At 42.6% G+C, this 26,115-nt stretch overlaps 1 protein-coding gene and 1 long non-coding RNA gene across 2 annotated transcripts in view; both read right to left on the bottom strand.

The window, feature by feature from the left end:
* AP1G1 (adaptor related protein complex 1 subunit gamma 1) overlaps positions 1–26,115 on the bottom strand; it is a gene marked incomplete in the record, with an annotated part of 574,973 nt that overhangs the window by 337,371 nt on the left and 211,487 nt on the right. The window contains 1 exon segment of the mRNA XM_053699458.1: positions 13,259–13,335. Within this exon segment, the coding sequence (XP_053555433.1) occupies positions 13,259–13,335 (77 nt within the window).
* Positions 10,175–11,075, bottom strand: LOC128646042 (uncharacterized). Its single transcript, XR_008400175.1, has 2 exons — positions 10,996–11,075; positions 10,175–10,522 (listed from the first exon to the last, which is right to left on the bottom strand). It is a non-coding gene; the product is annotated as an uncharacterized LOC128646042 (long non-coding RNA).

Below are 26,115 nucleotides of genomic sequence, written 5' to 3'. Positions count from 1 at the left end.
CGAGAGAGAGAGGCGCGAGAGAGAGAGAGCGCGAGAGAGAGAGCGAGAAAGAGAAAGAAAGAAAGAGAGAGAAAGAAAGAGAGAAAGAATGAAAGAAAGAAAGAGAGAAGAGAGAAAGAAAGAAAGAAAGAAAGAAAGAGAGAGAGAGAGGAAAGATAGAGAAATAAAGAGATAGGAAAAAAAAAAAAAAAGACACTCAGCATTCGCCCCCTTCATCCAATATGGTGTTTATTGTAACCATTTCAGGGAAAAGAACTTCCCCTTCCTCAGGTCTTTATACTCCATCTTGATTATTACTCAAGCAAACCAAGTTGTACTAGTGAAGTGAGTGCACTATGTTTTTATATATTTATATACACACACACATGCATATAAATTATAACATATATAACAAAAGTATGCTTACCCTGATAAATTTCTTTCTTTCCGGATATGTGAGTCCACGGCAACATCATCAATTACTGTTGGGAATATCACTCCTGGCCAGCAGGAGGAGGCAAAGAGCACCACAGCAAAGCTGTTAAATATCACTTCCCTTTCCACAACCCCGCAGTCATTCGCCGAAAGTAAATGGGGAAAAGAAGCAACACAAGGTGTAGAGGTGCCTGAGGTTAAAGTAAAAAATAACGGTCTTAAAATAAAGGGCGGGGGGCCATGGACTCACCATATCCGGAAAGAAATTTATCAGGTAAACTTAAATTTTGTTTTCTTTCCTAAGATAATGGTGAGTCCACAGCAACATCATTAATTAATGTTGGGAATCAATACCCAAGCTAGAGTACACAGATGATTAGGGAGGGACAAGACAGGTAACCTAACAGAAGGCACCACCGCTTTGAAGAACCTTTCTCCCAAAAGAAGCATCAGCCGAGACCAAAATATCAAATTTGGAAAAATTAAGCAGAGAGGACCAAGATGCAACCTTGCAAATCTGTTCCACAGAAGCTTCATTCTTGAAAGTCCAAGAAGCAGAGACAGCACTAGTGGAAAGAGCTGCAATTCTCTCAAGAGGCTGCTGTCCAGCAATCTCATAACCAAACAAATTATACTCGTCAACCAAAGGGAAAGAAGAAGTAGCTGTAGCTTTCTGACCTTTACGATTCCCAGAGAAACAAACAGAAGACTGGCGAAAAATCCCTTAGTCGCCTGTAGATAGAAATTAAGAGCATGCACAACATCCAAGTTGTGCCCACCAACGTTCCTTATGATAAGAAGGAATAGGACATAGAGAAGGAACAACAATTTCCTGAATAATATTCCTATCCAACACAACTTAGGAAGAAAAACCTAACTTAGTACGAAGAAACCACCTTATCGGCAAGCAAAGATAAAATAGGCAAATCACACTGCCAAGCTGAGAGTTCCGAGACTCTCTGAGCAGAAGAGATAGCCTTCAAAGATAACACTTAATATCTATGGAATGTAAAGGCTCAAACAGAGCCTGCCGCAAAACTTTAAGAACAAGGTTAAGACTCCAAGGAGGAGCAACAGACTTAAAGGGACATTAAACACTAAATAAATGCTAGATAAAATGATGCATTCAAAGAAAAGATAAGTCTGAGAATAAAATGTAGATGTATTTTTTAGTTTCATTTTAGTTTCATTAGCTGTTTTAAAGGGCCATTATACACTCATTTTTTTCTTTGCATAAAGGTTTTGTAGATGATCTATTTATAAAGCCCATAAAGTTTGTTTTTTTTAAAAAATGTATAGTTTTGCTTATTTTTAAATAACATTGCTCTGATTTTCAGACTCCTTACCAAGCCCCAAAGTTTATATTTGAATACCGTCAGCTACCTTCTCCAGCTTGCTCCTGTTTGTGTAAAGGGTCTTTTCATATGCAAAAGAAGAGGGAGGGGGGGGTGTGTCTTATTTCCACTTGCAGTGGGCTTTCCAACATGCCTTTTCAACAGAGTTAAACTGAAAGCTTCTAAGTACATTTTTAAAACCATTTTATACTGGATTTTTTATATCAGTATCTGTGCATCTTATGCTTTATAGTAGTGTCTATTACATGCGTTTATATGAAAATGAGTGTACTGTCCCTTTAAATAGGTGACAAAATAAGTAAAGTTTTAATGGTCTATAAAAACCAATGGGAGCTGCCATGTTGTAACTTAGGTTAACTTCTCTGCTGTGGCCAATGGAGGTCAGTTACAAATAGGTCACTAGAGTGTGCAGTCAATGGCTGTGTGGAATATAACAGTGTTATGCACTTCGATTTCTAACAGGAAATGAAAGATCACAATTTCAAATGGAAAATACAGGAAAGGGGACAAAATAAATATTGAATGTAAACTTTTTTTTTATTTCTATACGATTTATCATTTTATATTACCATCTCAAAGTGTTTAATGTCCCTTTAAAGACAGGCCTGATTCTGACCCAGGCCTGACAAAAGATTGCACATCTAGCATGTCCTCCCAGACGCTTAGGTAGAAAAATAGACAATGCAGAAATCTGACCCTTCAGGGTACTGACTGAAAAACAAAATTTATGCTTACTGATAAATTCATTTCTCCTGTAGTGTGGTCAGTCCACGGGTCATCATTACTTTCTGGGATATAATCTCCTCCCCTACAGGAAGTGCAAGAGGATTCACCAGCAGAGCTGCTATATAGCATCCTCCCCTCTACGTCACCTCCAGTCATTCGACCAAGGACCAACCGAGAAAGGAGAAGCCCAAGGGTGTAGTGGGTGACTGGAGTATAATCCAAAAAAAATTTTAAGCCTGCCATAAAAAACAGGGCGGGCCGTGGACTGACCACACTACAGGAGAAATGAATTTTCAGGTAAGCATAAATTCTTGTTTTCTCCTGTTAAGTGTGGTCAGTCCACGGGTCATCATTACTTCTGGGATACCAATACCAAAGCAAAAGTACACGGATGACGGGAGGGGACAGGCAGGCTCTTTATACGGAGGGAACCACTGCCCTGAAGAACCTTTCTCCCAAAAAACAGCCTCCGAAGAAGCAAAGTGTCAAATTTGTAAAATTTGGAAAAAGTATGAAGAGGAAGACCAAGTTGCAGCCTTGCAAATCTGTTCACAGAAGCCTCATTCTTAAAGGCCCAAGTGGAAGCCACAGCTCTAGTAGAATGAGCTGTAATTCTTTCAGGAGGCTGCTGTCCAGCAGTCTCATAGGCTAATCGTATTATGCTACGAAGCCAAAAAGAGAGAGAGGTAGCCGAAGCTTTTTGACCTAATCCTCTGACCAGAATAAACGACAAACAGGGAAGACGTTTGACGAAAATCCTTAGTTGCCTGTAGATAAAATTTCAGGGCACGGACTACATCTAGATTGTGTAGCAGACGTTCCTTCTTCGAGGAAGGATTAGGACACAAAGATGGAACAACAATCTCTTGATTGATATTCCTGTTAGTGACCACCTTAGGTAGGAACCCAGGTTTAGTACGCAGAACTACCTTGTCTGAATGAAAAATCAGATAAGGATGAATCACAATGTAGGGCAGATAACTCAGAAACTCTTCGAGCCGAGGAAATAGCCATTAAAAACAGAACTTTCCAAGATAACAACTTGATATCAATGGAATGAAGGGGTTCAAACGGAACACCCTGTAAAACATTAAGAACTAAGTTCAAACTCCATGGCGGAAGCAACAGTTTTTAAACACAGGCTTGATCCCTAGCTAAAGCCTGACAAAAACGCTTGAAACGTCCGGAACTTCTGACAGACGTTTGTGTAAAAGAATGGACAGAGCTGAAATCTGTCCCTTTAAAGAACTAGCGGATAACCCCTTTTTCTAAACCCCTCTTGTAGAAAAGCCAATATCCTTGGAATCCTAACCTTACTCCATGAGTAACTCTTGGATTCGCACCAATATAAGTATTTACGCCATATTTTATGGTAAATCCTTCTGGTAACAGGCTTCCTAGCCTGTATTAAGGTATCAATAACTGGCTCAGAAAAACCACGTTTTGATAAAATCAAGCGTTCAATTTCCAAGCAGTCAGCTTCAGAGAAATTAGATTTTGATGTTTGAATGGACCCTGGATCAGAAGGTCCTGTTTCAGAGGTAGAGACCAAGGCGGACAGGATGACATGTCCACTAGATCTGCATACCAAGTCCTGCGTGGCATGCAGGTGCTATTAGAATCACTGATGCTCTCTCCTGTTTGATTCTGGCAATCAATCGAGGAAGCATCGGGAAGGGTGGAAACACATAAGCCATCCCGAAGGTCCAAGGTGCTGTCAAAGCATCTATCAGAACCGCTCCCGGATCCCTGGATCTGGACCCGTAGCGAGGAAGCTTGGCGTTCTGACGAGACGCCATGAGATCTATCTCTGGTTTGCCCCAACGTCGAAGTATCTGGGCAAAGACCTCCGGATGAAGTTCCCACTCCCCCGGATGAAAAGTCTGACGACTTAAGAAATCCGCCTCCCAGTTCTCCACTCCCGGGATGTGGATTGCAGACAGGTGGCAAGAGTGAGACTCTGCCCAGCGAATTATCTTTGATACTTCCATCATTGCTAGGGAGCTTCTTGTCCCTCCCTGATGGTTGATGTAAGCTACGGTCGTGATGTTGTCCGACTGAAACCTGATGAACCCCCGAGTTGTTAACTGGGGCCAAGCCAGAAGGGCATTGAGAACTGCTCTCAGTTCCAGAATGTTTATTGGAAGGAGACTCTCCTCCTGATTCCATAGTCCCTGAGCCTTCAGAGAATTCCAGACAGCGCCCCAACCTAGTAGGCTGGCGTCTGTTGTTACAATTGTCCAGTCTGGCCTGCTGAATGGCATCCCCCTGGACAGATGTGGCGATAAAGCCACCATAGAAGAGAATTTCTGGTCTCTTGATTCAGATTCAGAGTGGGGGACAAATCTGAGTAATCCCCATTCCACTGACTTAGCATGCACAATTGCAGCGGTCTGAGATGTAGGCGTGCAAAAGGTACTATGTCCATTGCCGCTACCATTAAGCCGATCACCTCCATGCATTGAGCTACTGACGGGTGTTGAATGGAATGAAGGACACGGCATGCATTTTGAAGCTTTGTTAACCTGTCTTCTGTCAGGTAAATCTTCATTTCTACAGAATCTATAAGAGTCCCCAAGAAGGGAACTCTTGTGAGTGGAAAGAGAGAACTCTTCTTTTCGTTCACCTTCCATCCATGCGACCTTAGAAATGCCAGTACTAACTCTGTATGAGACTTGGCAGTTTGAAAGCTTGAAGCTTGTATCAGAATGTCGTCTAGGTACGGAGCTACCGAAATTCCTCGCGGTCTTAGTACCGCCAGAAGAGTACCCAGAACCTTTGTGAAGATTCTTGGAGCCGTAGCCAATCCGAATGGAAGAGCTACAAACTGGTAATGCCTGTCTAGAAAGGCAAACCCTTAGATACCGGTAATGATTTCTGTGAATCGGAATGTGAAGGTAAGCATCCTTTAAATCCACTGTGGTCATGTACTGACCCTCTTGGATCATGGGCAAAATTGTACGAATAGTTTCCATCTTGAACGATGGAACTCTTAGGAACTTGTTTAGGATCTTTAAATCCAAGATTGGCCTGAAAGTTCCCTCTTTTTTTGGGAACTACAAACAGATTTGAGTAAAACCCTTGTCCTTGTTCCGACCGCGGAACTGGATGGATCACTCCCATTAATAAAAGATCTTGTACGCAGCGTAGGAACGCTTCTTTCTTTATTTGGTTTGTTGACAACCTTGACAGATGAAATCTCCCTCTTGGGGGAGAGGATTTGAAGTCCAGAAGGTATCCCTGAGATATGATCTCTAACGCCCAGGGATCCTGAACATCTCTTGCCCAAGCCTGGGCGAAGAGAGAAAGTCTGCCCCCTACTAGATCCGGTCCCGGATCGGGGGCCCTCGATTCATGCTGTCTTAGGGGCAGCAGCAGGTTTCCTGGCCTGCTTGCCCTTGTTCCAGGACTGGTTAGGTTTCCAGCCTTGTCTGTAGCGAGCAACAGTTCCTTCCTGTTTTGGTACAGAGGAAGTTGGTGCTGTTCCTGTTTTAAAGTTACGAAAGGAACGAAAATTAGACTGTCTAGCCCTAGGTTTGGCTTTGTCCTGAGGCAGGGCATGGCCTTTACCTCCTGTAATGTCAGCGATAATCTCCTTCAACCCGGGCCCGAATAAGGTCTGCCCTTTGAAAGGTATATTAAGCAATTTAGATTTAGAAGTAACATCAGCTGACCAGGATTTTAGCCACAGCGCTCTGCGTGCCTGAATGGCAAATCTGGAATTCTTAGCCGTAAGTTTAGTTAAATGTACTACGGCATCTGAAATAAATGAGTTAGCTAACTTAAGGGTTCTAAGTTTGAGTGTAATCTCATCTAGTGTAGATGATTCAAGTGTCTCTTCCAGAGACTCAAACCAAAATGCTGCTGCAGCCGTGACAGGCGCAATACATGCAAGAGGTTGCAATATAAAACCTTGTTGAACAAACATTTTCTTAAGGTAACCCTCTAACTTTTTATCCATTGGATCTGAAAAGGCACAGCTATCCTCCACCGGGATAGTGGTACGCTTAGCCAAAGTAGAAACTGCTCCCTCCACCTTAGGGACCGTTTGCCATAAGTCCCGTGTGGTGGCGTCTATTGGAAACATTTTTCTAAATATCGGAGGAGGTGAGAACGGCACACCGGGCCTATCCCACTCCTTAGTAACAATTTCAGTGTTACAATCATTCAGAGCCGCTAACACCTCCCCTAGTAATACACAGAGGTTTTCCAGCTTAAATTTAAAATTTGAAATATCTGAATCCAATCTGTTTGGATCAAAACCGTCACCCACAGAATGAAGTTCTCCGTCCTCATGTTCTGCCGCCTGTGACGCAGTGTCTGACATGGCCCTAATATTATCAGCGCACTCTGTTCTCACCCCAGAGTGATCACGCTTGCCTCTAAGTTCTGGTAATTTAGCCAAAACTTCAGTCATGACAGTAGCCATATCCTGTAATGTGATTTGAAATGGCCGCCCAGATGTACTCGGCGCTACAATATCACGCACCTCCCGAGCGGGAGATGCAGGTACTGACACGTGAGGCGAGTTAGTCGGCATAACTCTCCCCTCGTTGTCTGGTGAAATATGTTCAATTTGTACAGATTGACTTTTATTTAAAGTAGCATCAATACAGTTAGTACATAAATTTCTATTGGGCTCCACTTTGGCATTAGTACATATAACATGTATCTTCCTCTGAATCAGACATGTTTAACACACTAGCAATTAACTAGCAACTTGGAAAATGCTTTTTCAATTAATTTACAATTATATGAAACGAACTGTGCCTATCAGAAGCACAGAAAAAATTATGACAGTTGAAAATAATTAAGTTATAGCATCAAATCTTTGTAAGAAATATACAATTTTAGCAAAGGATTGTTCCCATTAGCAAAGGATAACTAACCCTGTCAGCAGAAAAAATACACAAACGTTTTTTATCACAGTCAGCTACACTCTTCACAGCTCTGCTGTGATGATTACCTCCCTCAAAAAAGGATTTGAAGATCCCTGAGTTCTGAAGAGATGAACCGGATCATGCAGGAAGAAATGAACCTCTGACTGAATTTTTTGATGCGTAGTAAAAGCGCCAAAAATGGCCCCTCACACATAACAGTGAGAGAGATCAGTGAACTGCTTAAAATTAAACAAAACTATTGCCAAGTGGAAAAAATAGTGCCCACAAAATTTTTTCACCCAGTACCTCAGAGAAATAAACGTTTTTACATGCCAGCAAAAAAACGTTTAACCTCAATAAATCAATTGTTATTTAAAACCTATTGCAAGTCCCTGCAAATTAGGTAAAATCTATGCATACAGTATAAAACCAGTGAAGTACCATTCCCCAGAATACTGAAGTGTAAAATATACATACATGACAGCCTGATACCAGCTACATCTACTGCATTTAAGGCTGAGTTTACATTATAACGGTATGGCAGGATTTTCTCATCAATTCCATGTCAGAAAATAACAAACTGCTACATACCTCTTTGCAGATTCATCTGCCCGCTGTCCCCTGATCTGAAGTTTACCTCTCCTCAGATGGCCGAGAAGAAACAGCAATATGATCTTAACTACTCCGGCTAAAATCATAGAAAAACTCAGGTAGATTCTTCTTCAAATTCTACCAGAGAATGAATAACACACTCCGGTGCTATTATAAAATAACAAACTTTTGATTGAAGGTAATAAACTAATTAAATCACCACAGTCCTCTCACACATCCTATCTATTCGTTGGGTGCAAGAGAATGACTGGAGGTGACGTAGAGGGGAGGAGCTATATAGCAGCTCTGCTGGGTGAATCCTCTTGCACTTCCTGTAGGGGAGGAGATTATATCCCAGAAGTAATGATGACCCGTGGACTGACCACACTTAACAGGAGAAAACCCTTCTCCAGACATCCTGGAGACAGGACAAAATTCTAGGAATCCTGACTCCATTAAAAGAGAAACCCTTGGATTCACACCAATAAAGATAAGTACGCCATATTCTATGGCAAATCCTTGTAGAAACTGGCACGCAAGCCTGAGTCATGGTCTCAATGACTGACTCAGAAAACCCACGTTTAAACAAACCCAAGTGTTCAATCTCTAAGCAGGCAGCAACAGAGAAACAAGATTTAGATGAAGGAAGGGACCCTGACTCAGAAGGTCCTTCTTCAGGGACAGTCACCAAAGTGGAGAGACAACATTACCAGTAGGTCTGCATACCAGATCCTGCGAGGCCGTCGCTCTCCTGTTAAATACGAGCAATCACTCGTGGAAGGAGAGCAAACAGAGGAAACAGGTATGCCAGACTGAATTCCAAGAAAAAAACGCCAGCAGAACATCTATCAGGGCGGTCAGTAGATCACTTGACCGTGAACCGTACCTTGAAAACTTGGCGTTCTGACGAAAACGCCCTCAGAAGCCAAAAAAACGCGCCAAAAAAAGGGGCCCGCGCAATACTCCCGTAAGTCACCTGAAAGTTCCACACATTGCCAGAGCCTCATCTCGCACATAACACAGCAATGACACAAACAACATGATGAATAAACCCCCCTGTTCAATAATCCCCCTTTCCAGGAAAATTAACCCTTGATTCTTTAAAGATAAAAGGTGCCAAACTGTGACCCTGTCTTCCGTGCTATCATTATGCAATAAAAAATTAAACAATCTTACCAGAATCTACGCCGTGGAACAGGAACACGGCCCTTCAAGTGTGACAGGTTAGTAGATTCGTTCCCAACATGGGCTTGAGTGTAAAAAGCGGGCATGGAAACTTGTCAATGCTGATTGCTTGTGGAGCTGTTAATATGAGTCGGGATGGTTTAGCAGAAAGACTCTCCCTGCATCTCCGGACTCTAACTTTTGCCTAGGCTCTGAGCCTCTGAGAGTCTGACAGGACTACTTAAAACTCCAGTCCCAATGCGAAGAGTGCTACCCTTCATAAGAGACTACTCCGATCTTCGGCACTTCTCTGCCGTCTTCCTGTGACAAAAGGCAAAGAATGACTGGGGGATGAGGGGAGTGGGGGAGGCATTTAAGCCTTTGGCTGGGGTGTCTTTGCCTTCTCCTGGTGGCCAGGTTCTTAATTCCCAACAGTAATGAATGAAGCCGTGGACTCTACTCTTCTTTAGATGGAAATAGGTCTCACAAATGGTCTAATTCTTACTAGTGCCTGGACAAAAGTCTGAACATCAGGAAGCGTAGCTAACTTTCTATGAAACAAAACAGAAAAAGAAGAAGAATAAATTTGACCTTTTAAGGAACTAGAGGACTACCTCTTGTCAAGGCCATCTTGCAAAATCTGAAGAATTCTAGGAATCCTATAGGAATACCAAGAAAACCCTCTGGAAGAACACCATTCTAAGTATGCCCTCCAAATATTGTGATACATTTTTTGGGTAACAGGCTTTCAGGCTTGAAACAGAATGTTAATAACTGAATTAGAGAAACCTCTCGGTTTAAAAACTAAGTGTTCAACCTCAACTATGTTAAACTTAGAGATTTGAGATCCTGATGGGAAAATGGGTCCTTGGGACAATAGAGATCGTCTTAGAGGAAGAAGCCATGGAGGAGATGAGGACATCTGCACTAGATCCGCATACCATGATCTGAGGTGCCAGGCTGGAGCAATCAAGATTACCTTGTTGACTCCTGTTTGATTTAAACAATTACTTTTGAAAGAAGAACTAACAGAGGAAACAAGTATGCAAGATGAAAATTTAATGGTCACACCAAGGTGTCTATCATTTGAGCCTTTGGATCTCCTGATCTTGCACAATACTTTGGAAGTTTGTGATTTAAATAAGATGTCCAGTAGACCCCATTTGATCAAAGTTATCCTGAAGGAGAGACCACTCTCAAGGATGAACCAATTGATGGCTGAGATAATCCGCTTCCTGTTGTTCACACCTGGTATGTGAGTACTGCTGATAGAGAGCAATGATCCCTCTCTGCCCAAGACAGAATCTGAGACACTTCCAGCATAGCCAGGGGAATGTGGGTACCCCCTTGATGATTTCTGCAGGCCACCGCCATGATATTGTCTGACTGGTACTGGATAGAAAAGAAGAAAGAAAAGGCAAATAATGTCAGTTTGAGGTTAGTCAGAGACAATCTAAACTAGATTAGCAGCCCGGGATTCAGTAGCTTTGGTAACCAAAAATACTGCTGTAGAAGTCTTTTAAATTCTCATCCATTTCCTTATCCATTATTTCTTTAAAATCCATCAGTCATCAACTAGAAAAAGCATATTCTTTGACAATTTAGAAATAGGGTGCTGGGTAAAGGATAACATTTAAATAGCTTATAAGGAACTGAAAATTGCTTTTCACTTAAGAAATTCATCCATGTAAATCTTCTGAATACTGAGACCGGAAAAGTATAGTTGAAAACAGTTTTACAGGGAAAACAGTCGGAGGAATAAGTAGACTGCTATTACTAATGGCTTTAATAAAGTCAATTAAATCAAAAGGTAATTTGAAAATAGCAAAGACACCAGATTACTTCAGAAATGCACACATATTTACCATATAACCAAACACTGCAATATCACTTCCGGTGACGGCATCCAATATGGCAGCACCCGAAAATCGTTCACAAGACCCTGGCAAACCTCCACCAAGCATGTCCCATAGCCACAACAGGATACCAGTCCTATCGAGTAACAAGAGAAATAGTACCGAATCTCAGGAGGGCCACTGCAAACACACCCCCGCCAAGTCCAAAAGCATATAGCAGTCGGTCAAGGTAACCGATACCAAAGCCTGTAGGGCTAAAATTCCAGGTATAAGGATGTAAGAGCTGCAGCAGAGCCCTCCAATAAAAAACAAAAGAACCCTCCTACAGCTCACCAGGGTATATGAGTGGGTTCCTAGCTCTGTCCGCCACAAAGATGGACAGAACAAGGAGTAAGAGAGGTTAGGTAGATTTCTTATAAGGGGGTTCTCACGTGTTGCCAGGGAGGGCCAAGATAAATGTATTCCAAATAATAACTATATTGTTTATTGCAAAGTACAAAACTGCTCAGGAGCATGCCTCTTACACCTAAAATATAGAGGAACTGCACATATGCCATTGAGGTTAGCATGTGTTTTGCATACACTAGTACTGCAAGCTTCAGAGCAAATCTAGCCAGCGAGTAGCATTTAAATGATATCAGACTTTATGCAATGGATGAAGTGATTAAAGCAGTTAGTTCTTGTTTTACTTTTTGTTTGTTTTTAAATTATTTGTATTTTTATACTAGTGTTATTTTTAACATATGTTATGAAGCACCTAAGGCTGCCTATCAAACATTCATTCTTTTGAGTACTGGCTGATGAGACCAGTTACGTAGTACTCATTCTTTTGAGTACTGGCTGATGAGATGACCAGTTACGCAATAAACAGATAAAATCATAATAAAATGGACAATTCAAGGAAAATTAGAATAATTTGAAACTTTCAAAATTCACACGAAAGCATACAATTTTATTTTTACTTTTATCATCACACACAGCTGCTTTCCACAGTGGTATACAGGGGTAGACTGAGGAGCGTATCTAGGTTTTCAGCACTATAAGCTTAACATTGTTACAAAAATGTTTGCACTTACTGCTATCATAAGTACATCTTATCTTAAACATGAAATTTTATACACATCATACCCCTACTGAATCTGTTTTAAAGGGACAGTCTAGACACAATCAGTGTTCCCTCTAAGGCCAGTTTTGTGAGCAGCTCAGTAGTGAAACACACCTTGAAGTCTGCATTGTGTAGTGTTTGCAAATGGCACTAATTAACTGTTTCACTACTGGGTCGCTCACAAAACTGGCCTTAGAGGGAACACTGGATCCAATACTTAATGTTGATTACTTGTTACATACCAGAGAAGCATCCTGCAACTGGTCCCACATCTATACATTTGTAAGAAGAATATGAAACATTTAAATATGCGTTTAAAGCCGAAAATGACCATCAAGCTCTGCCCACCTATTGAGTGTATATTTTGGTATATTAAGTTTCTCCAATAATGATCGACTCATGAATACGTTTTCCTACTTGCACATGCTAAATTCTGCATTTGCAATTTGAAATAGCCAACTGTAAAATATAAAACTTGCACTGCTAAACTGTCATACAAGAAAACAGATAACTAGACAAGAAGAAAGCTGTGGGCGGAGCTTGCTAACAAACAATGATTATTTAAAAGTTTCATGTACTTCATACTAGTTTCTATAAGATGCTTGTCTGGTATGTAACAATAAGTAATAAAGAATAAGTATTAAGTCTAGATAAAAAACAGATGGTGCAGGTGCAGTGCTGATGTTGGATGAAGCGCAGTTACGCTGACGTTGTTATATATATTTCAACGTTTGGTTGAAATATATATAACAAGAGGCTCTGCCCCAGATTTGCTGATTATACAACTTTATGGAGTGACTATATTGCACATATAAATGTTGGCTTTAATACACACGTCAAGCCCTTCTCCTTTATTTGGTAGAGATATCTACATTATTGAAGTAATTCCTTCGAGACCTGCGCCATCTGTATTTTATCAAGGATTCGTATTTTTCAGTCTTTTTGGAGAGACTGTAAGAAGGCAGCAGTCTAACTTTAAGGAGAGTATTGTTTCTTTGTCATTTTGTGCAAGTATTGTTTTTGTATTAAGATCTAATACAATCTGTACATTTCTTTAGTATACATAAGTATTAAGTCTAGACTGTCCTTTTAAAGCTTCAAACCCCAAAGTGTTTGTTTTTAACGTATGCTAAGGAAAAGAAAGGAAAGAAAGAACATGATTCTTACCTTTCTGAAATGTGAAAGCATATCCGGGCTTCTCTCACACATCTCTGTCAAAAGCACAACGGAGGTATGAAGCACTCCTGCACATCAAACAAAAGGTAATTAACTTACCATTGTATAGCAAGGACACAACTAATATCAAAAAAGCAGGAAAACAGTAGCAAAATAATATTGCAGTCTTTCCACAGTTAAAAGTACATTGTTGTGCAAAAAACAGAAATGTTTTTATATTGTCCTATATCCTAGTTAACTTACCAGGTAAGAGCTCCCCTCGCCAGAGGGCAGATTACCCTTCCACCATTCCTAGTTTGTCCATCATAGTGAATTAGCTAGAATATAGTCCAATATATAGAAATTTCTGTTTTTATTATATAATTTATGGTTATCTTGGCCTACCTAGCTACTATTTACTGAGAGGAATACAAAAGCTTTTCCAAAATAAGGTGGAAAAACATAATTTATGCTTACCTGATCAATTTATTTCTCTTGTAGTGTATTCAGTCCACGGGTCATCCATTACTTATGGGATATATTCCCTTCCCAACAGGAAGTTGCAAGAGGATCACCCAAGCAGAGCTGCTATATAGCTCCTCCCCTCACATGTCATATCCAGTCATTCGACCGAAACAAGACGAGAAAGGAGGAACCATAGGGTGCAGTGGTGACTGGAGTATTAATTAAAATTTAGATCTGCCTTAAAAAAGACAGGGCGGGCCGTGGACTGAATACACTACAAGAGAAATAAATTTATCAGGTAAGCATAAATTATGTTTTCTCTTGTTAAGTGTATTCAGTCCACGGGTCATCCATTACTTATGGGATACCAATACCAAAGCTAAGTACACGGATGATGGGAGGGACAAGGCAGGAACTTAAACGGAAGGAACCACTGCCTGTAGAACCTTTCTCCCAAAAACAGCCTCCGAAGAAGCAAGAGTGTCAAATTTGTAAAATTTTGAAAAAGTGTGAAGCGAAGACCAAGTCGCAGCCTTGCAAATCTGTTCAACAGAGGCCTCATTCTTAAAGGCCCAGGTGGAAGCCACAGCTCTAGTGGAATGAGCTGTAATTCTTTCAGGGGGCTGCTGTCCAGCAGTCTCATAGGCTAAACGTATTATGCTACGAAGCCAAAATGAGAGAGAGGTTGCCGAAGCTTTTTGACCTCTCCTCTGTCCAGAGTAAACGACAAACAGGGAAGAAGTTTGACGAAAATCTTTAGTTGCCTGTAAATAGAATTTCAGGGCACGGACTACGTCCAGATTATGCAAAAGTCGTTCCTTCTTTGAAGAAGGATTAGGACATAATGACGGAACAACAATCTCCTGATTGATATTCCTGTTAGAGACTACCTTAGGTAAAAACCCAGGTTTAGTACGCAGAACTACCTTGTCTGAATGGAAAATCAGATAAGGAGAATCACAATGTAAGGCAGATAACTCCGAGACTCTTCGAGCCGAGGAAATAGCCATCAAAAACAGAACTTTCCAAGATAAAAGTTTAATATCAACGGAATGAAGGGGTTCAAACGGAACTCCTTGAAGAACCTTAAGAACCAAGTTTAAGCTCCACGGAGGAGCAACAGTTTTAAACACAGGCTTAATCCTAGCTAAAGCTTGACAAAAGGCCTGGACGTCTGGAACTTCTGCCAGACGCTTGTGCAAAAGAATAGACAGAGCAGAAATCTGTCCCTTTAAAGAACTAGCTGATAAACCTTTTTCCAAACCCTCTTGGAGAAAGGACAATATCCTTGGAATCCTAACCTTACTCCATGAGTAACTCTTGGATTCGCACCAATACAGGTATTTACGCCATATCTTATGGTAGATTTTTCTGGTAACAGGCTTTCATGCCTGTATCAAAGTATCAATAACTGACTCTGAGAAGCCAAGCTTTGATAGGATCAAGCGTTCAATCTCCACGCAGTCAGTCTCAGAGAAATTAGATTTGGATGATTGAAAGGACCTTGTATTAGGTCTTTCCTCAAAGGTAGAGTCCATGGAGGACAGGACGACATGTCCACTAGGTCTGCATACCAGGTCCTGCGTGGCCACGCAGGCGCTATCAGAATCACCGATGCTCTCTCCTGTTTGATCTTGGCAATCAGTCGAGGGAGCAGAGGAAACGGTGGAAACGCATAAGCCATGTTGAAGAACCAAGGAGCTGCTAGAGCATCTATCAGCTTCGCTCCCGGGTCCCTGGACCTGGAACCGTAAAGAGGAAGTTTGGCGTTCTGGCGAGACGCCATGAGATCCAGTTCTGGTTTGCCCCAACGATGGACCAGTTGAGCAAATACCTCCGGATGGAGTTCCCACTCCCCCGGATGAAAAGTCTGACGACTTAGAAAGTCCGCCTCCCAGTTCTCCACTCCTGGGATGTGGATCGCTGACAAGTGGCAAGAGTGAGACTCTGCCCAGCGAATTATCTTTGAGACTTCTAACATCGCTAGGGAGCTCCTGGTTCCCCCTTGATGGTTGATATAAGCCACAGTCGTGATGTTGTCCGACTGAAATCTGATGACCTTCAGTGTTGCTAACTGAGGCCAAGCAAGAAGAGCATTGAATATTGCCCTTAGCTCCAGAATATTTATTGGGAGGAGTTTCTCCTCCTGAGTCCAAGATCCCTGAGCCTTCAGGGAATTCCAGACTGCGCCCCAGCCTAGGAGGCTGGCATCTGTTGTTACTATCGTCCAATCTGGTCTGCGAAAAGTCATGCCCCTGGACAGATGGACCCGAGATAACCACCCGAGAAGAGAATCTCTGGTCTCTTGATCCAGATTTAGTAGGGGGGACAAATCTGAGTAATCCCCATTCCACTGACCTAGCATGCACAATTGCAGCGGTCTGAGATGCAGGCGCGCAAATGGCACTATGTCCATTGCCGCTACCATTAAGCCGATTACTTCCATGCACTGAGCCACTGACGGGCGTGGAATGGAATGAAGGACCCGGCAAGCATTTAAGAGTTTTGATAACCTGGCCTCCGTCAGGTAAATTTTCATTTCTACAGAATCTATCAGAGTCCCTAGGAAGGAGACTCTTGTGAGTGGTGATAGAGAACTCTTTTCCACGTTCACCTTCCACCCATGCGACCTTAGAAATGCCAGAACTATCTCTGTATGAGACTTGGCAATTTGCAAGCTTGTCGCCTGTATCAGGATGTCGTCTAGATACGGAGCCACCGCTATGCCTCGCGGTCTTAGAACCGCTAGAAGAGAGCCCAGCACCTTTGTAAAGATTCTCGGGGCCGTAGCCAACCCGAAGGGGAGAGCTACAAACTGGTAATGCCTGTCTAGGAAGGCAAATCTTAGGAACCGATGATGATCTTTGTGAATCGGTATGTGAAGGTAGGCATCCTTTAAATCCACCGTGGTCATGTACTGACCCTCTTGGATCATGGGTAGGATAGTCCGAATAGTTTCCATTTTGAATGATGGAACTCTTAGGAATTTGTTTAAGATCTTTAGGTCCAAAATTGGTCTGAATGTACCCTCTTTCTTGGGAACCACGAACAGATTTGAATAAAACCCCTGTCCTTGTTCCGTCCGCGGAACTGGGTGGATCACCCCCATTACTAGGAGGTCTTGTACGCAACATAGGAATGCCTCTTTCTTTATCTGGTTTTCTGATAACCTTGAAAGATGAAATCTCCCTTGAGGAGGAGAAGCTTTGAAGTCCAGAAGATATCCCTGAGATATGATCTCCAACGCCCAGGGATCCTGGACATCTCTTGCCCACGCCTGGGCGAAGAGAGAAAGTCTGCCCCCCACTAGATCCGTTTCCGGATAGGGGGCCAACCCTTCATGCTGTCTTAGGGGCAGTAGCAGGTTTTCTGGCCTGCTTGCCCTTGTTCCAGGACTGGTTAGTTTTCCAAGCCTGTCTGTAACGAGCAACGGTTCCTTCCTGTTTTGGGGCGGAGGAAGTTGACGTTGCTCCTGCCTTGAAGTTTCGAAAGGCACGAAAATTAGACTGTTTGGCCTTTGATTTGGCCTTGTCCTGAGGAAGAGTATGACCCTTACCTCCCGTAATGTCAGCGATAATTTATTTCAAGCCGGGCCCGAATAAGGTTTGCCCCTTGAAAGGAATATTAAGCAATTTAGATTTAGAAGTCACATCAGCTGACCAGGATTTAAGCCATAACGCTCTGCGCGCTTGAATGGCAAAATCCGGAATTCTTAGCCGTTAGTTTAGTTAAATGTACAATGGCATCCGAAACAAATGCATTAGCTAGCTTAAGTGCTTTAAGCTTGTCCATAATTTCATCCAATGGAGCTGAGTGAATGGCCTCTTCTAGAGACTCAAACCAAAATGCCGCAGCAGCAGTGACAGGCGCAATGCATGCAAGGGGCTGTAAGATAAAACCTTGTTGAACAAACATTTTCTTAAGGTAACCTTCCAATTTTTTATCCATTGGATCCGAAAAAGCACAACTATCTTCCACCGGGATAGTGGTACGCTTAGCTAAAGTAGAAACTGCTCCCTCCATCTTAGGGACCGTCTGCCATAAGTCCCGTGTAGTGGCGTCTATTGGAAACATTTTTCTAAATATAGGAGGTGGGGAAAAGCGCACACCAGGTCTATCCCACTCCTTACTAATAATTTCTGTAAGCCTTTTAGGTATAGGAAAAACATCAGTACACACCGGTACTGCATAGTATCTATCCAGCCTACATAATTTCTCTGGAATCGCAACTGTGTTACAGTCATTCAGAGCCGCTAAAACCTCCCCTAGCAATACACGGAGGTTCTCAAGCTTAAATTTAAAATTAGAGATCTCTGAATCCGGTTTCCCTGGATCAGATCCGTCACCTACAGAATTAAGCTCTCCGTCCTCATGTTCTGCAAACTGTGACGCAGTATCGGACATGGCTCTTGTAGCACTAGCGCGCTCTATTCTTACCCCAGAGCAATCGCGCTTGCCTCTTAATTCTGGCAATTTAGATAATACTTCTGTCAGGGTATTATTCATAATATTAGCCATGTCTTGTAAGGTGATTTGTATGGCCGTCCCTGATGCAGTTGGCGCCACAATATCACGCGCCTCCTGAGCGGGAGGCGAAGGTACAGACACGTGAGGAGAGTTAGTCGGCATAATTTCCCCCTCGTTGTCTGGTGATAATTCCTTTATAAAGACTGACCTTTATTATTTAAAGTGAAATCAATACATTTAGTACACATGTTTCTGTGGGGCTGCACACTGGCCTTTAAACATAGTGAACAAGTGAACAAACAGATTCATCTGTGTCAGACATGTTTAAACAGACTAGCAATAAAACTAGCAGACTTGGAAAACACTGTAAATAATTTTACAAGCAATAAAGAAAAACGCTACTGTGCCTTTAAGAAGCACAAAAAACTGTCACAGTTGAAATAACAATGAACCAAATTAGTTATAGCAATCAAATTTTCACAGTAAATGTATTAAGTTAGCAGAGCATTGCACCCACTTGCAAATGGATGATTAACCCCTTAAAACCCAAACGGTTTTTATAAACAAAAAAAACGTTTTTTTAATACAGTCAAAAACCACTTTCACAGGTCTGCTGTGACTGATTACCTCCCTCAAAATGACTTTTGAAGTCCCTTAAGCTGTCTGGAGACGACCTGGGTCATGCAGAAGGAAGCAGGAAGACAGAGCCTGAATTTTTACTGCGTCAAAAGAGCGCTAAAATAGGCCCCTCCTACTCAATATTACAATATTGGGAGTTTCAGTTAACTGTTTCTATGCAGAAATATCGGTCCGCCATGTGGAAAAAATTTATGCCCCAATAAGTTTTATCACCAATGTACCTCACAAAACGATTAAACATGCCAGCAAAATCGTTTTAAACATCCTTTTTTTAAGGAGCATGTATCTCTATTGATAAGCCTGATACCAGTCCTCTGCATTTAAGGCTTATAACATCCCTTCAGTAGTAATAGCATTTTCTCAGTCAAATTCCATTCCTTAGAAAATTACTTTACTGTATATATATAAACCAGCCTGCTAACAGTCGCTCTCACTGTATTAAAGGCTTTTACTTACATTACATCGGTATCAGCAGTATTTTCTTAGTCAATTCCATTCCTTAGAAAAATAATTTACTGCACATACCTTGTTTGCAGGGTTCCCCGCACGCTATTCCCTTTCTGAAAGTTACCCCACTCCTCAGAATATGCGAGAACAGCCAGTGGATCTTAGTTACTTCTGCTAAGATCATAGAAAACGCCGGCAGATTCTTCTTCCAAATACTGCCTGAGAATAAACAGCACACTCCGGTGCCATTTAAAATAACAAACTTTTGATTGAAGAAATAAACTAAGTATAAAAACACCACAGACGGGGGCGGAGCCTAGCCGCACTGGAATATGGCAGCTTAAGTTTAGAGCTCTGGAGCCCTAAGTCATAGAAACCGCTCATAATGTGCACTTAACTTGCAAAATCAGCCATCTAACAATCGATGACAGTTAGAGGAACATCTCTATAAACTTCAACTTGAAAATTTTTGTCACCCGGGGAGGCGATATCGCCAACAACTACCACCCTCTGCAGCTGAGAACTTCGTGGCCTACCTAATCAGCGACCGCATCCAGACACTCCGCAGCACAGAAAGAGGGACAAGCAGCTACAACGCAGTCAGCGTTAATTACTCCCAGCTCGGCACAGCCTCAGGCTGCACTGTCCAAAACTCGCGGGGGGTGCCGGTGAGTACCCGCTCTATTAAACAAGTTCTATAAAGGTGAATAGCTGTGGGGCGAGTCAATACCGGCATACTCACTAAGGGCATCTTTGGGCTGAAGGGGCTATTATAGGGAGTGAAGCTCTGACAGCAGACATAACACTCGCCACACTAATCTCATACGCGCCGCCATCTGAAGCACATACCAGGCGCCCACGTGGCCTAGGAGCCTTAATAAAATAACTTCTGCACGGCCACTAGAGATAAGCAGAGAAACCCTCAAGGGCACTTCCTAACAGCCAATAAAGAGTCACAATTAAGCTGCAGTGCCCTAGCTATCTTACCTGGCCATAGCATTAGAGAACAATAAAGTTTGAAGAGGACAAAAATACCTTATTATACATGTTAAAAGTAACTGCACTGTAAAATCAGAGATAAACATCAGCAGTGCCCTGTACCTATACTGTTAAGATCTCACAACCCTTTCCTTAGGGGAACACAAATTGAGAGCTAATACTGGCCAGCTTAACAGGGCTGCAAACTAATAACACTGGGGATGCCAAATAAGAAACCCCCCAAATTCACCAAAGATTGCAATTTGTCAACCATGAACAACTTCCTGAAAGCAGCTGACCTCCCTACTCCCTCCTCCAGAGACACTCATGTAAAAGATCACCAAACCACAGAACCTCAAAACCCACCCGCAACAATTGAACTGTCCAATTATGTTACTAAGGAAGACCTTAAATATCTATCTTCTAAAGATGACATAAAAACCGCTATGCAAGAAGTAAAAGATTTATTTGTAGAACTCAAGCACGACATCAAAGGAGTGGAACACAGAGTGCAAAAACTGGAAGAAACCAGCCAAAAACACAACACAGAACTCCAACAACACGGGGAAAATACCCAGCTACATGCGGACATGATTCAAAATCTCATGGACCGCATGGAAGATTTAGAAAACAGGAGCCGGCGTAATAACGTCAGGATACGTGGAATCCCTGAATCGGTCTCCCCCACTGCCATCATGGGATATCTTCAAAGCCTTTTTCGCACCATAAAAAAAATGCCATCAGCTCCTGAAATTCCAATCGAAAGGGCCCATCGTGCACTCCGCCCCAGACCTCCTAATACAGCCCCCCCGAGGGACGTGATAGTGAAGCTACTCTCGTTCAGGGATAAGGAGGAAATCATGAGAGGTTCAAGGGCCAACGCTCCACTCACCCATGCTGGCACAAACATACAGATTTATTCAGATCTCTGCCCCACTACCCTGCAGAAACGCAGGGACCTGAAGTTCATCACCTCAGTCCTCAGGGAAAACGAAATCCCATACCGCTGGGGGATCCCAACCTGTATCATTGCCACCAAAGGCAACACTACCTCCATCTTCCGCACTATACCAGATCTGGCTACATTCAACGATAACCTCGGCCTGAACATTCAACTCCCCCCATCAATCGCACACCTACAAGAGAACATTTCCACGGAGCCGACAGCGCACAGAGAAGGCGCATCATGAGCCTTCCCCCAATATAGACTTGCCTAGAGCGGGACCCCGCTCTTTAACTGGAACTGACATTCTCACTGAGTTGTGTTACGAACTTTTTATAACCAAGACCTGCCTTCACGTCGGAAGGGTAACTTAAGAGCTAAAATGTTTGACTATTATTCACTGATTGCTTAAATATTGTTCACTTGTTGTTAAAGTTTTTGACACATGCCACACTTACCCATACTCACGACATCACACTACACACATACCCTCAATAACAACTTCGCCTCCCTGGGCGTCAGGAAAAAAAAAAAAAAAAAAATGTCACGTATAAATTCTGTCATCGATTACAAAATACATGTTAGCACACATAGTCTACACACCTTACAAACACTCACGCTAGTCACAGGTTTTAGACTAGGGATACTACCCCTAGTGTTTTTCTACTTTTGTTGAATTACTGTATTGCTCACTGGTGATTACCTACAGCAAACGTTATTGTATACTCATTTTCTATTATTGTCCTGTCAGCCTTACTGTTCTATATATAAAGGTTACAGCTTTATCATTTGACCCCTCTTTCCATCACACTTCCCTCCATCCCCGTGACTTCCCTTTTCTCCCCTTCCCCCTCCTCCGGACATAACACAAAAAAAAAAAAAAAAATGCAATCACACACAAACAGGAACATCTCACGAGGGATTGAGTTAATCACTATAAACGTGAAAGGGTTAAACAACCCAGGAAAAAGATCAATAGTCTTAAGGGACCTCCAAAAACTAAAAGGCGACATTATACTCCTTCAGTAGACCCACTTTAAAAGGGGTCATGAACCCAAGTGGTTTCAGAAACACTACACGCAGGCATTCTTCGCGTCCAACTCAAACAAACACAATGGGGTGGGTATTTTGCTTCACTCCAAGACCCTGTTTCAGCACACCCAGACAATAAAAGATCCGGAGGGCCGATATATCATTGTCACGGGACTGCTATACAACAACCCGGTGACTATAGTGAACCTATATTCCCCAAACACACTCCAAGCTCCCTTCTTTAAAAAATTAAAACAAACAATTTTGGAAACACAAACAGGCACTCTCCTCATGGGGGGAGACTTTAACATAGCTCTAAACCCAACATTTGACACATCGGACGGCTACTCCAGCGCTTCTCCTAAAACACTCAAGACAATTGGGTCCATCTTGAAAGATCTAAAGATCCATGATATCTGGCGCATAACACATCCCACCTCAAGAGACTATACCTTCTTTTCCCACCCCCACAATAAATACTCAAGAATTGATTATGTTTTTACCGACACCCTAGGTCTCACACTCATATCAGACAGCAAAATTCATTCAATTACTTGGTCGGACCATGCACCCGTCTCATGCACAATACAATGGCCAGATCTGCCGGTCTCCTCCTTCGTGTGGAGATTGGATGATACGCTGTTAGATAACACAATTACGCAAAATGAGATCAATAAAAAACTCCAGGAATACTTCCAACTTAACTTGACAGACGACCTGCCCCTTGCAACCATATGGGAGGCACACAAATGTGTTCTAAGAGGGGAACTCATTAAAATAAAAGCCAAACAGCAGAGAATGAAAAGGGACAGACTTAACACACTACTAACCCAACTATCACAGCATGAAACCGCACATAAACGAGACCCCCTCAATACATCCCTCTTGGCTAGACTAGAACAGACCAAAACAGACCTTTTAAACCACCTACAAGAAGAACAACAAAGAAAAGCCCTCTTCCTGAAACAGGTGTTCTATGACCAGAACAACAAAGCTGGTAAGTTACTAGCACGCGCCATAGCTCGGCGAAAACTTAACGCCCACGTACATGAGATCACAGACAAACTGAACAGAGCACAATATGACGCCAAAAACATTGCCAACACCTTCCGTGAATATTACAGCACCCTGTACAACTTACACCCTAACATACCTGTCACACCCGAATCCTCAGATAATGCCCCTAGTGTCCCAGCCACGCAACAATACCTAGCTAGCGCAGAAACTCCATCTCTTTCAGAGGAGGAAAAATCCTCCCTGGAATCTCCATTTACCCTCACAGAGGTTTTAAATGCTATTAAAGATCTGCCTACAGGGAAAAGCCCCGGCCCCGATGGACTGGGATCCAAATATTACAAAGTTTTCGCTCACACCCTAGCTCCTCACCTCCTAGCCATCTTTAACAACACAGCTGAGATAGCCTCCCTCCCTGAGACTATGTTGGAAGCGCATGTAGTTGTGCTCCCGAAACCGGGTAAATCTCCTACTAAACCCGAAAACTTCCGCCAAATCTCTCTGCTTAATTCGGATATAAAACTTCTTGCTAAATTGCTTGCGAACAGACTTAATACATTTCTTCCCCAACTCATCTCCACTGATCAAGTTGGCTTTATACCGAATAGAGAAGCGAGGGATAACACACTTAAAGTGATACAACTTCTTACCCACGCACATAACACCCACGTTCCCATGTCCCTTCTCTCTACAGATGCCGAGAAGGCATTCGACCGCGTCAGTTGGTCTTTCATGCTTTCCATACTGGCTAAAATGAACATTGGCCCAAAATTTCTAAATATGATAATGTCCTTGTACTCTTCCCCTAGAGCTAGAGTGTATGTTAATGGTGTTCTGTCAGACCCTTTCAAAATATCTAACGGTACCAGGCAGGGCTGCCCGCTATCTCCGATTCTATTCGCTATCACAATGGAACCTTTAGCCTGTAGAATTAGAAACAACTCCAACATTAAAGGCCTCCAAATCCAATCTACAACTTACAAACTGGCCATGTATGCGGATGACGTCCTACTTATCTTAACGGATACCGCACATTCGCTACCTGAAGTTCTAAAAGAATTCGACCAATATGGCCTAGTATCTAACTTCCATTTAAATCTCAGCAAATCTGAACTCCTTAACATTAGTGAACCCGAAATGACCTTTTCCGCTATTAAGAGCCACTGCCCCATAAAAATTGTTGAGAAAGAGATTCGCTATTTAGGCATTATCATCACCCGGACCCCAACGGATCTAGTAGAGATCAACTACAAAACACTTAAAGAAAAAATCATAACAGATCTATCTAGTTGGAAAAAAAAACACATCTCCTGGCTAGGTCGTATTAACATAATTAAGATGAATGTACTACCTAGAGTACTATACTTACTACAAACTATCCCGATTCCCCCATCCACCCCATACATCCAGCATATACAACAAGCCATTGAAAAATATACCTGGCAAGATATTAAACCTAGAATTAATAGGACTACGATATACAAACTGAGATCAATGGGAGGGGTGAGTCTGCCTAACCTACTTCTTTACAGACAGGCTATTACTCTACAACGAGCCGCCGAGTGGTGCCAGAACCTGGCACACAAGGCATGGATAAAATTGGACACTGATATACTCAACTGTCACAACATGGGCTCCTTGTTGTGGTCCCCACAAAGACTTCGCCCACCCCAAATATCACGATACCCACTACTGAAAGAGACTCTTTCCACTTGGGATGGTATTACTGCTACGCAGAGCACCATCACTACTCCTACCTCACCTTTGGTCTCGGTCCCTAACAACCCCTCCTTAGGCTTCCAAGCCATAGCGGGGAACATGGGAGACAACCCACCTCTCAGCAAACTAACAATATCTAATGCCCTGAATCAAACCAACCTCAAAACCCAAAAAGAGCTCGCAGAATGGCTCCCGGACACCTTTTCATACTGGTACCACTGTGCTCAACTGTACCATTACATCACCACACACAGACACAGATCCTCGCTCCTCCGGCCACTTACACCATTTGAAACCCTATGTACACAAAACTGTCTACCAAAACACCTTATCTCCATACTATACCATGCTGCAAAAAAGCGATACTAGAAACCTACCTACGTATGTGAGAAGCTGGCAAGGCGAACTCGGGGTCGAACTAGATCCTGAAGACTGGACCAAAATATTCGAAGCCACCAAAAGGTGCTCGGTATCCGCCAAATCCCAGGAAACACAATACAAATTCTTGAGTAGATGGTACCTAACCCCCCAAAGACTCAAAAGAATATACCCCAATTCGACTGATAAGTGCTGGAGGGGATGCGGCCAAATAGGCTCGATGGTACACATATGGTGGGACTGCCCCAAACTAGGAGACTTTTGGAAGGAGATCTTTGCCGAGATCAACCAAAAACTAGACACAACGATCCACCCCACTCCTTTGACGCTACTCTACCATGACTTACCAAAACTCTCTTCCACACACGACAGAGCCCTCCTTACGATCATGTTGAATGGAGCTAAAGCCCTCATCCCCCAAAAATGGAAAACCAACTCTATCCCCACTCTCCCAGAGTGGCGATAATTAGTCTCCACACATCTCCAACTGGAAAGGTTCCATTACCTTAAAGTGGGCCAACCAGATGTACACGACTTAATGCTGTTGACATGGACAGGAAATCCAATCGGATGATTGGACTTAGAGAAGACTGGAGGATAAACCTGAGTTATCCACCAGAATCTTCCTCTCCCTTATATGAATGACACACACGAGCATCCTTGACCTTGCCCCTTCCGGCCTCCCTCCTCCTCTCCTCCCCCCCCTCCTCTCCTTCATCCCTCATTCCCTAACTTTTAGTACTACTGTTAGTACTAATACTATTATTATATGTTTATTTTACTACCT

The sequence above is a fragment of the Bombina bombina genome, chromosome 1, assembly GCF_027579735.1.
Source record: "Bombina bombina isolate aBomBom1 chromosome 1, aBomBom1.pri, whole genome shotgun sequence".
NCBI classification, from domain to species: Eukaryota; Metazoa; Chordata; class Amphibia; order Anura; family Bombinatoridae; genus Bombina; species Bombina bombina.
The sequence above is the reverse complement of the archived record's forward strand: the minus strand, read 5'-3'. Positions and strand labels throughout refer to the sequence as shown.